Genomic DNA, 13,241 nt, shown 5'->3' on the forward strand with positions numbered 1-13,241 from the left:
GGATGCGGCGATATTTCCACGACGGAACTTCATGTACAGCGTACTGAGAATATTGCATAATAGAACCACTCATAATCCAGGGAGTGAAACATCGTTTTAAGAGCTTTCATAAAATAGTAATTAGAATTTACAGTTAATGGTATACATTGTATCACAAAAGACAAAAAATAAAAAGAATAGGGACTGAGTAACGTGGTCCCACACATACAAGCACACACACACACACACACACACACACACACATGCACACTCACACGACAATTTTGACTATGCATCACAAAACCAACAAATAGCTAAACGCCCTGGTTTTACGTGAAGACTCAAAGTAGATGACGCAAGTTGACCTTGCCAATTATGAGTTGTTTATTTTTTTCCTGAGAAAGCAATACATTTTTCTTCTCCTATACATTATTCTAAAGTTTGTAATCAAAAAGCGAAGGGGAAAATTTGTTTGTTTTTTCTTCTTTTTTTTCAAGAATTGTGCCATTAGATATAAATTTACCTTAACCCTATTCTGACCGGGAGGGGGTCAAATTGCCCCCCCCCCCACACACACACACACACCCACGACATTTCCCGCTACGATACACCAATCGCAAAGAATCTTATTGCCGCGTCGTTTCATCACTTTTTTTTTTATTGAAATCTCCCGCATATTTTGAGACCAAATTTGCGACGTCCGGGTACACTGTAATATTTTGCATACGCATGTCAACCCGAAAACAGCTAAAATTCATGATATCGTGTGCAAATCCAATGAAATTTGAGTTTGTTTGTGTGTGTGTTTTTGTTAAATTGATATAAATTCGATTGTTCAACTTTTAGCCATTAAAATTTATCAATTCTAATGTAGATAAGCTTGAAAAGTGCCTGCAACAAATTTTGGCAAAAAGCAATAGAAAACAAAAGGTCAAAAAAATCAATAAACATATCAAACTGACAAAACAATACGAAACAAAAGAAACTTATTTTTATTGTACTATTTTTACAAGAAAATTGTCGGATATGTCTTGAGGAACTCTGACACAAAAATTTAGTAATCCTTCAGTCTTTTTAAAGGAGTTATAGGTGAACATATGATTTTATGCGCAAATTTGCCTACTTAATTTACTAAAAATAGAAAGCCAAGATTTCTGTTGTATGACCGTGGAATCGTTTAGTTTGCATCCAGCTCTATCTTCAGGCAAAATGTTGCGGTGATCGCGCGATCGGCGGCCGAGATTTGAAGGGGGGGGGACAAATTGACCCCCCTCCCCCAGTAAATATGTTGGTGGCAAATAACCCAGTTAAAATAGGGTTAAAAATAGAATCTCATGGGACCGGAATTGAATGTATGGGGATCAATAGGGAAGATCCTTCGTTCCTAACAAATCTCCTTTTTCTAATCGCAAAAAGCAAGTCTTGTGGTTTGTGTTTTCTTACGCACAGTGTTTGCATATTCATAGTAACAATATCACTCTTCAGTATGTGTATCTTTTTTTTTTTTTCAAATTCATGAATTTTTTCCGTTGAGATGTTTCATTGCAACTGATTGACCGATTGCCCTACAGAGACTTAAATAAGCACTGGATTAATCAGTGTTCATGTAGTAGCCATGATAAAAAAAAAAAAAGAAAAATCATGGGCGTACATTCTCGAGAATGATTCAAACCTACGACCTCCTGATCTCCGGACAGTCGTAATCTCCACCTGATCACCGAGCTTCCGCCCGACAGCAAGCGGTGTATTGCAGGTAGCGGGTACCACGTATCTTAATATTTCCACAATAATGCTAAAATAAACTGAAACAATATATCAAACCACCCCCCCCCCCCCGGAAATTGTGCTTGGTATATAACGTTAAGAGAGGGTCACCTATAGACACACCTGATCACTCTACCAAAAAAAAAAAAAAAAAAAGAAAGAAATGTTGTAAAAAACAAAACTGCTGAACACACACCTTGACATTCATTTTATGATCCCAATCTTAGGAATAATGTAGAGCAATGCTTGTTCTTTCAGAAAAACCAAAGATTGACTTGGTTGACCCGTTTCACCTTTCTGGAGTCCCAACAAAAAGTTTGGTTTTGCTATGCACATTAACAAAAGGAAAGGACATTTATCGCACCAGCAGAATCCACGCCGACCATCATGTGTTCTCCTTGCCTCTAAACAAAGCACTATCGGTCAAGGACATTAATAGCGGGTGTGGAAGAACACACAGGGACTGTGGAGCTATACGCGCAGCGTTCACACATCCTGTAGGATTATATTCCCACTGTCATATACCAATAATTTGGCAGGATCGTGACTTTTTTTTCCTGTTATGTACAATTGAAGAAATAAATCTAACTGAAACTGAAATTGAAACTTGCCTCGAGTATTGAGGTGAGACGAAGGGACACAGTCGAAGAGAGTGTAGTGTTTGTTAAATATGGATAGGATTAATTTAAATAGTATTCATTGCATCTGCATTATCCATTACGGCCATAATTTGTTTTCCATTGCTGAAAAAAACACACATACATTCTGGTTGACATCTTTATCAAGTCACGACAGGATGCACCAACGGCTACGCGCATCAGGAAACATGCGAACAATTGTATATTATGTCTGCTGTCAAAACAAAAATAGCTTAGAAAGCACCGTGACTTGTTGCGGGAGGAAGGAAGGAAGGAGGAATGGATTTTAGTGTTTGTTTGATAAAGGAATCCAAGGTTGAGATTTCGGCATGTGCAAATTAAAGTTCAAATGAGAATGCTTGTCTACTTAGACATTGACTTTAAATGAATCCCCAGGTGTAAATACGAAGATCTGGAATTGTATATTGTTTGTTTCACACGTATTGCAAAGTACAAGTGAAAGCGATTCAGTAACAATGTTTAACAAAAGCTCTCCAAGTCCACGCATCTCATTTAAAGGGAACCCAATCCTAAAAAAAGAGCAATGTGAATTGAGTGAAAGCAGTAACATTTAATAGTAAAACACATCAGTGGAAATTTGAGGCTGCTGGATGAGGGGAGGACTAGTGGCTATGACGTATTTGTGGACAACCAGTTTGAAAGAAAATAGTAAAAAGACTTCGACTTTGTTTTGCAAGAAAATTAAACATCCTAACAATATTCCCCCTGCTTTCTGAAAGCGGTTAGTCAAGTGCATTCTCATTATGCTAGAAAAGTGAATTTTGTTGATAAACCAGTCCGGCTTCAGTCGGATTTGATCTTTCTTTATACATAGGCGATCATGTTTCAATATTGTAACAGTTTCATAAGTATAAAATCAATCGGAACGTTTTCTAAAAATGTAAATAAGATTGTTCTTTTAAAGAGTCCCCCAACTTTTTTCTTCTTTTTTTCTGATGAACATTTTTTTTTCTTTGAAAATCTTAAACTTGAAAAAAAATATTGTTTTTATCTTCTTCTTTTTTTAAAGAAAGAAAACAATGAATATATTCATGGAACTGTAAGAAGATGTAAAGTGTGTTTATTAGGACACTTAAGCATTTATTTAGAAATTATGAAAAAAAATGCTGCAAGAAATATTCAAGCATCACAGCTTGATCATGAACAAGATACAAATATGTGACATATGGGGTAAATATTATTATTGTCCCACTAGCCCCGACACACTGGGGTAAGTGGGACGGCATTGTACGCGTAGGTCTGTTTACACAGAATGAAAAAGGTGGAAGTACGCCAACTTGGCCAATGTACATTCATTAACGTGCGTCAAATTTTACTCCCCCAACCTCATGAGGTAATAGGGACGAGAAGATGTATTTCAGGCAGTTACATGATTAAATACTTTCAGTAAAAAAGAGATCACCATAAACATAATAAAAACACACTTTATACCCATTTTCGTTGGCATGCCCATTATGCCGATTAACAATACTAAAATGAGTTCTGAATGTAATGAAGCTGAGTCAGGAAGCTACGTTTTCTCCCATGTTTCCACGATGACGTCATTGTCAGCACGCCATCGATGAATATTTCTTCTGGCGAGAAAATGCCCGGAATGCAACTCATAGATAAAAAGGTAAAAGTCTACTTACGTCTTCTAGAACTTCTGATTATCCGTGTTCAATTGCTCAATAATGTCGCTAAAATATATGTATATGTATATATACATATATATATATATATATATATATATATATATATATATATATATATATATGTTGATAAGGTAGTCCACGTGTTGGCAAGATAAAAAGATAAGTAACAAAGCTGCAACAAAGTTCATGCTGTATTCACCAACGGTTTATTTCTTCACACAAATTTTCGAGCGTCTCGCCGCCCTTTCTCAAGTGTTGATACTCAACACTTGATACTCAACACTTGATACTCAAGTGTTGATGCTCAACACTTTGTTGATACTCAACACTTTCTCAAGTGTTGATATCAACACTTGAGAAAGGGCGGCGAGACGCTTGAAAATTTGTGTGAAGAAATAAACCGTTGGTGAATACAGCATGAACTTTGTTGCAGCTTTGTTACTTATATATATATATATATATATATATATATATATATATATATATATATATATAATATGTGACCGTGCACCTCAAAACGAACATAAAGTCGCACACACTGATTTTGCGTGAGGACTGAAAATAAGTGAAATGGGTCAACCTAGCCGAACTTGACTTTTTCATATTTTCTGGAAGAGCGGGTCCTCTTTTACATTTTGCTAAAATTTGGTATCACAAAACGGACAGGAAAGTGTGTTTTTTTAGCAGTTTATCCCGGACATTTTTGGTAGAATAATGTGATTAGGTGTGCCTTTAGAATCCCTTTTTCATTTCTGAAAAACCTTGTCCACACTCTTCACTTTCAACTCTAATAACTTTTGAAAGGATAGTGCTACTGCTTTGAAAGCTGGCATTAATTATGGACAGAATGTGTTAATGAGGCATGCCTAATTTCAGTTTAATCTGATAATCCATTCATTGTTGTTACTCTGGTGGTTTTCTTACTGTGTTTTGTCCCATTCATCGCACAGCAAGCACGGTTTGGCAAAGATTAAGCGCTTGAATAGACACTGTACTTCAGAGCCTCTTTTCTCAGTTCACACTTTTCCTGAGTTTGTGCTTTCTTTCCAATATTTAGATTTATACATCATTTTAAAGCTTAAAGTCTGCCCCTTCAAGAATATGGTCTCAAATAAAAATTCATGTCTGGCGACTTCTTGTTTGTTTTGAGGTGCAGGGTCACATATATATATATAATAATCATTATTATTATATTTTGTTATAATTATTAAAAATTAACGCACTAATCACCATAACGTCATGTCACTATTGTTCATAAAAAAAAGCGAAGGCGTAAAATTTTGGAGTCAGGTTGTAGGATGTTCATGATTTTTGATGATTCTATCTCTGATGATTCTCATTTTTTTCACTATTAAAAGAGGCATCCATTTTGTTTCTGTTTATTTGTTTGTTCGTACAAGACTTTTACTCCAGTAATGCCTTCTCCTAAGCGATGAAACAACACATCATCCTTCGAGTGTGCCACTACCCCAAATCAAAGAAACAAACAAAAAGCAAAACAAACAAACAAACAAACGAACGAACATAAAGACAACCAAATAAATGGAAAAAAAAAGTTTTTGCAATATCATTTTTCATTTTACCCTGCACCCCACCCCCCCCCCGAAAAAAAGAAAAAAAAAAAGATAGAAATTTGCCAGACACAGATTTTTAGTTAAGGGCAGATTCTGAAAGAGCAAACTCTAAGCTTTAAAATGATGTATAACTCAATTCTAATGGGCTCCCTTGTCCTACCTAGATACTGGAAAGAAAGCACACACTCTGGAAAAGTGTGAACTGAGAAAAGAGGCTATGAAGTACACGATCTATTAACGGTCTTAATCTTTACCTAGCCGTGATAACTGTGCCATGGAAGGAACAGAACACAGGATGTAAACCACTAGAGCAACAACAATGTCTATTCAATTTATCACTAATCTTAAACATACAAGCTTTGGTAGCTGTGCGATGAAAGGGACAAAACACAGGAGGTAAACTAACGTAGCAATAACAATGAAGGGATATTCAGATTAAGCGGAAATTATGTATCTTCTATTCAAACATTCTACCCATGATAAATGTCAAATTTCAAAGCAGTAACGTTATCTTTTCTAACGTTATTAGATTTGAAAGTGAAGAATGTGCAAAGGATTTCAAGAATTGAAGAGGGGCTTCTAAGACATAACTAATCATTCTATTCTCCACCCAAAAAGTGTTGCAGAAAAACTGCTGAAAACAAACTTTCCCATCATAACATGGTTATATAATATAAAATTGTAATATTATTATGATCCTAAAACTTGCAATAATGTTGAAGAAATGTAGCTCTCTAAGAAAATATGGAAAGCTGAATATTGACTTGGTTGACCATTTCACCTTTATTGCGTCTTTACATAAAATCAAGGGGTGCGACTTCTTGTTTGTTTTGTGATGCACGGTCACACACACACAAACACACACACACACACACCACACACACAGATATATACTTTCTTATTATACTATCATATGTATATATATATATATATATATATATATATGTATGTGTGTATGTGTGTGTATGTATAATCATATGATCATAGATCTTGTGTATGTGCGTGTGCTACTGTGCAAGGATTGCCGCCAACAACTTATATAAAAAAAAAGAAAATAGAAGGAAGGGATGACTTGCGTTGAGATAAGATAGAAGAAAGTAAAAAAAAAAGAAGGAGAGGTCTGTGTGTTTTCTTCAAGGTTTACACAAAGTTTATGCCAGGATTACTGATCAGAAAGGCATGACAACATTCTATTGCTCTTCAAGGGACAGATGAAGAGCAGTCGTGTATGCCAGGGCATGGCCTGGTATGTACTTATATGTAAAGCGGCGATCTTTCCACAACGGATGCGGTGATATTTCCACGACGGAACTTCATGTACAGTGTGCTGACACTGGCATAATAAAACCACTGATATCCAGGGAGTGCAACATATTTGTGACCATGCATCACAAAACCAACAAAAAGCTGCACACCCTGATTTTACGTGAAGACTCAAAGTAGAAGACACTAGTGAACCTTGCCCATTTTTGTTTGGTCATAGTTTTTGAGAAAGTAATTCTTCTGCTACATTATTCCAAAGTTTGGGATCATAAAACGAACATTTCCTTTAGCATTTCCTTTTCTTTTTCTACAAAACCTTTTTCAAGAATTGTGTTCATTAGGTATATGTTTTTCAGATAAAAGCCCCTTTTCATTTCTTAAAACCCTTTACACACTCTTTATCTTCAAATATATCAACTTGTTCAAAGATGATGCTACTGCTTTGGTACTTTGGTAAACTTAGTATTAGTCATAGATAGAATGTGTTAATAGAGCATGGTCAATATCAGCTTAAACTGATAATTCCTTCATTGTTTTTCGTATGGAGTCTCGTATCACGCTAGTGTAGTCCAATTCATTGCACAGACCGCTGCTTGGGTAGATTAAAGCGCTTAAAGAAACCTTATACTTCGGAGCCTCTTTTCTCAGAACACACTTTCCAGAGTGTGTAGTTTGTTTGTTTGTTTGTTTTTTTCAATTCATAGAGAGGTTAGGAGGGTCCATTTGAATTGAGTTACACAACAGTTTAAAGCTTAAAGAGTCTGCGCCTTCTGAATCTGACCTTTACTAAAAATCTATGTCTGGCGACTTTTCGCTGGTTTTGTGGTGCAGGGTCACAAAAAGTGATTAAAAAGATTGAGACAAATTCAAAAAAGATTTCCATCAATTGCTCCGGAATGTTTAAATCCTCGTAAACCTGCCATAAAAATGGAATCCGATGAGACCTGAGTTAAGTGTATGGGGATCAATAGGGAAGGTCTTTCGTCCCTAACGAACCTCCTTTTTCTAATTGCAAAAAGCAAGTCTTGTGGTTTGCGTTCTCTTACGCACAATGTATGCAAATTCAAAGGAACAATATCCTTCTTCAGTAAAGGTAGAATTCCCAATTTGTATCTTCTTTTTTTTTTCAAATTCATGAAATTCATCCGTCGAGATGTTTTCAATGCAAGTGATTGACAGATTACCCTATTTGTCATAAATAAGCACTGGAATGATCGGTGTTTTTGTAGTAGCCATGATAAAAGAAAAAAAAATCATGGGCGTACATACTCGAGCAGGAGTCGAACCTACGACCTCCTGATCTCCGGACAGGCGTAATCTCTACTTGACCACCGAGCTTCCGCCCGACAGCAAGCGGTGGTTCTAATGCGTATTGCAGGTAGTGTTTTTTGGGGTTTTTTAAACAATGATGCGAAATAAACTGAAGCAATACATTAAACAAACCTCTTCCCCCATGAAATTAAGTTTGGTGTATAACGTTAAGAAAGGGTCATCTAAGACACAACTGATCACATTCTCTCTCTCTCTCCAAAAAAAAAAAAATAAATAAATAAAAGGTTGTAGAAAAACTGCTGAAAACTCACCTTCATATTCATTGTATGATCCCAATCTTAAGAATAATGTAGAGCAAGGATAGTTCTTTCAGAAAATATGAAAACCAAAGATTGACCCGTTCCATCTTTTTTGAGGCCCAACATAAAATCAAGGGGTGCGAATTTTTGTTGGTTTTGTGATGCACGGTCACAAAAGGAAAGGATATTTATCGCACCTGCGTTATCCACTCCGACCATTATGTGTTCTCCTTTCCTCTAAACAAAGCACTAGCGGTCAACGACATTTGATGACAGGTGGCGGAAGGAGACACAAGGAACTCCGGAGCTACGCGCATCGTTCACACATCCTGTAGGGTTATATCCCTGCTTTCAAACACCAATAATTGCAAAGGATCGTGACTGTTTTTGCTATGTCCAAGTGTAGAAATAAAACTTATCAAAACTGAAACTGAGACTTGCCTTTTGTATTGAGGTGAGACGAAGGGGCACAGAGGAAGGGAGAGTAGTGTTTGTGCATCTGCATTATCCATCAGGCCATAATATGTTTTCCATTGCTAAAAAACACACATGTATTTCGGTTTACGACTTTAGCATCAAGTCACGACAGGATGCACCCAGAGCTACGCGCTTTTTTTCTTCTTTTTTCTGATGAAGATTTCTTCTTTTTTTTTTCAGGAGATTCAAGAAATTTGAAAGAAAAAAACAATGTTTGTATCTTCTTTTTTTCAAGAAAGAAAAACAATGGATATATTCATGCAACTGTAAGAAAGATATACAAATTGAAAGTGGGGTAAGTGGGACACAGCATATTTAGGAAATATGAAGCTAAAATAGAAAACAAAAATAGAAAAAAAAAACTCTAATCGTGAACAAGATACAAATATGTGACATGTGTTTTGGGTAAATATTGTACATAATTAAGATCAAGATTACACATTGCCCCACTTGCCTCAACGTACTGGGGTAAGTGGGACGGCATTGTACGCATAGGCCTGTTTAAACAAAATGAAAAAGGCTGAAGTACGCGCGGAAGTACGCCAATGTACATTCAATTAACGTGCGTCACATTTACCCCAACCTCATGAGGTAATTGAGACGAGAAAATTGTAATATAGCATTTAATGAAATATTAAATTTGTCTCCCCTATTTTTGGCAGTTACTTGAAAAACTGTTTAGGTAAAAAAGGGATCACCATAAACATAATAAACACAATACCTTTTTTTGGTGGCATGCCCATTATGCCCACAAACAATACTAAAATGAGTTGTGAATAAAATGAAGTTGAGTCAGGAAGCTGCGTGCTCACCATGATGACGTCGATGTCAGCACGCCATCGATGAATATTTCTTCTGGCGAGAAAATGCCCGGAATTCAACTGATAGATAAAAATGTAAAAGTCTACTTACGTCTTGTAGAACTTCTTATTATCCGTGTACAATTGTTCAATCACGTCACTTAAGTACATATAATATTTTTTTTATCAAACAATAATTAAACTCAATAAATATCATAACGTCTTATTCACTATTGTTCATATAAAAAAAAAACCGACGACGTAAAATCTTGGAGTCAAGTTGTAGGATGTTTTAAGATATTATCTCTGATGATTCTCATCTGTTTCACTATTGAAGATAACTACAGCCAGTTCAGGATGAGATTCACGACCCAGACTTACACAACAGAATGGCAAGCGCTAGAAATTGGCATCCCCATGGGGTGTCCAGTCTCGCCGCTGCTGTTTGTCCTTGGGATGGAAGTGTTAACCCGGCGGTGTGTGGCCCCGAGAATTGAAGGGTTGATGCTGGCTGCAGATGTGGTTGTGCCGTCGATTAGGGCTTTCATGGATGATCTCACAATCGTGTCTGGCAACGAGACCCAGGTCAAAGATGGCCTCCATAGGTTAGAGGAGTTGGTGGCCTGGACACGGATGAAGTTCAAGGCCAAGAAGAGCCGCTCAGTGTCAGTGCGGAAGGGGAAGGTGGTCGCAAGGAGATTTCAGATTGGGGGAGAAGATATCCCTCAGGTCACTGAGCAGGGAGTAAAGAGCCTTGGGCGGTGGTATGAGGGCAAGTTGAATGACAGGCACCGAGGAGTTCAGATCTATGAGAAAGTGGTGGAGTGGTTGAAGAGGGTGGACAGGACACTCATCCCTGGGAATGCGAAGGTGTGGTGCTGCTAGTTTGGCTTGCTACCACGGATCATGTGGCAACTGCAAGTGTACGAGGTGGCAGTGTCCAGGGTTGAGAGGATGCAGCAGAAGATGAACTCGTACTACCGGAAGTGGTTAGGCGTTCCAAGAATGCTTACAGATCTGGCATTCTTTTGCAGATCAGGCAGGTTGCAATTGCCTATGACGTCAGTGGTGGAGGAGTTTAAAGCTGGCAAGGTTAGGCTAGTGATGATGATGAGGGAGTCAAAGGACCAGGTAATAGCAGGAGTTAGGCCACCGATCCGCACAGGGAGGAAGTGGAGGGCGGAGGAGGCTGCGGACGAGGCAGTGGCAATGGCAAAGTGGAAGGAGATGCAGGGTGCGGTTCAGGTGGGTCGGAAAGAGGTCGGGTTTCATCAGGGTGTCAGATGGTACAGCAAGCTAGGCAGGAAGGGTAGGAGGGAGTTGGTGGTGGAGGCGGTTAAGGAGAAGGAGGAGGAGTACCGCTTTGCCAAGGCTGTACAGCAGGGAGTGCAGGGAGCATGGACCCGATGGGAAGGGGTGGAGCAGAGGAAGGTGTCATGGAATGACATTTGGTCAATGTCCTCTGGAGCTGTGCGCTTCATGATCAGTTCCACCTTTGATGTTTTGCCGTCTCCAGTAAATCTCCAGAGATGGGGCACTGTGGAGGATGGTGGATGCAGGGTTTGCAACAAGGCGAAGGGCTCACTAGAGCACACTTTGTCAGCATGTGGAGGTCTATTACAGGTCTATACATGGAGGCATAACCAGGTGTTGAAGGAGATGGCGGAGGTGGCGAGGGTGGCAGTGGAGGCAAGGAATAAGAATGGGCCTCCTAGGGTGAGGGGAATCAGGTTTGTGAAGGAGGGTGTGAGATGCAGTGTGAGAAGGAAGGGTCAGAGGGATGATGGTGGGGGAATCTTAGCAGCGGGGGATGATTGGGAGGTGCGGGTGGATGAGGGAAACCGTACAGTGCCAGAGGAGGTGGTAGTAACTGCCCTTCGGCCGGACATGGTGCTGGTGGCTAGGTCTGTGCACAGGTTAGCAATGGTGGAGCTGACTGTGCCATGGGAGACAAGGATGGATGAGGCAAGGGAAAGAAAGCTGGATAGGTATGCTGAGTTGAGGGAGGAGTGTGAGAAAAGGGGGTGGAGAGCGGAGGTGCATACTGTGGAGGTGGGATGCAGGGGATATGCTGGACGATCGGTAAGGAGGTGGGTCAGAGGGATGGGAATAGGTGGTAGGGACGGGGAAAGGTGGATCAGGAGAATTTGTGGGGCAGCGGAGGCAGGATCTGCATGGATAGTAGGGAAGGCTTGGGGTGGTGGGAATAGGGGGGTGTAGAGAGAGTGTTTCGGGAGTGAGGAGAGGTGATTGATGCCTAGCTTTTTCTTTTCTGTCTTGTTTTGTGATGTTGTGTTTTGTTTTGTTTTGTTTTTTCTCTGAAATGCCATGGGGGTGCTGTCAAGGGGATCCCAACGCAGCACCGGCCAGCCAGGGGGAGGTGTACAGCACTTAAATGGCCGAAACACTGGTGATCCCTGGTGTGCTGCTGACGACCCATGGCATTTGTGGAGTTAACATCTTTCCGTTTATTATCTTCCATATGTGACCGTGCACCTCAAAACGAACATAAAGTCGCACACACTGATTTTGCGTGAGGACTGAAAATAAGTGAAATGAGTCAACCTATATAGCCGAACTTGACTTTGTCATATTTTCTGAAAGAGCGGGTCTTCTTTTACATTATTCTAAAATTTGGTATCATAAAACGGGCAGGAAAGTGTGTTTTTTAGCAGTTTATCTCGAACATTTTTGGTAGAATAGTGTGATTAGGTGTGTCTTTAGAATCCCTTTTTCATTCCTGAAAAACCTTGTCAACACTTTTCATTTTCAACTCGAATAACTTTTGAAAGGATAGTGCTACTGCTTTGAAAGTTGGCATTAATTATAGACAGAATGTGTTAATGAGGCATGCTTAATCTCAGTTTAATCTCATAATCCCTTCATTGTTGTTATTCTGGTGGTTTACTTCCTGTTTTTTGTCCCATTCATCGCACAGCCAGCACGGTTTGGTAAAGATTAAGCGCTTGAATAGACACTGTACTTCAGAGCCTCTTTTCTCAGTTCACATTTTATCTGAATTTGTGCTTTCTTTCCAATATTTAGATAGGTTAGCAGAGTCCATTTGATTTGAGTTATACATCATTTTAAAGCTTAAAGTCTGCTCTTTCAGAATATGGACTTAACTAAAAATTCATATCTGGCGACTTTTTGTTTGTTTTGAGGTGCAGGGTCACATATAAAGTTTTGGTACCTCAAAAGTTTCCATGAATTTCCTTGTCTTAGTTTGTGTTTCAGGTTAAAGTACCTTTCATATAACTAACACTGTGAGACTTACTCGCCCCAAAGTGCTCTCATATCTTAGTAACATGCAATAATGGTTTCATACCAGAGCCGTCGCGGTACCGCCGTATCCGCGAGAATCAGCATACAGTACACGTATTGTACGAAACCGTTACTGCATGCATGATAACTGCGACCAGCAGCCCCATATGCATAGCTAACTGCGACCAGCAGCCCCATAAGCATAGCTGAATGGGGCTGGGCATTGTAGCATTCAGGATCACGACAGACGTAGTAT

General features: G+C 39.1%; 1 protein-coding gene across 1 annotated transcript; it reads left to right on the top strand.

Annotated features, from left to right (window-relative positions):
• The first annotated feature begins 10,627 nt into the window (after positions 1 to 10,627).
• LOC140240203 (uncharacterized) lies at positions 10,628 to 11,941 on the top strand. The gene has a single exon (XM_072319998.1). It carries the CDS (start codon positions 10,628 to 10,630, stop codon positions 11,939 to 11,941), a length of 1,314 nt encoding a protein of 437 aa, XP_072176099.1.
• The last annotated feature ends 1,300 nt before the right edge of the window (positions 11,942 to 13,241 follow it).

Source organism: Diadema setosum, chromosome 16 (genome assembly GCF_964275005.1).
Source record: "Diadema setosum chromosome 16, eeDiaSeto1, whole genome shotgun sequence".
NCBI classification, from domain to species: Eukaryota; Metazoa; Echinodermata; class Echinoidea; order Diadematoida; family Diadematidae; genus Diadema; species Diadema setosum.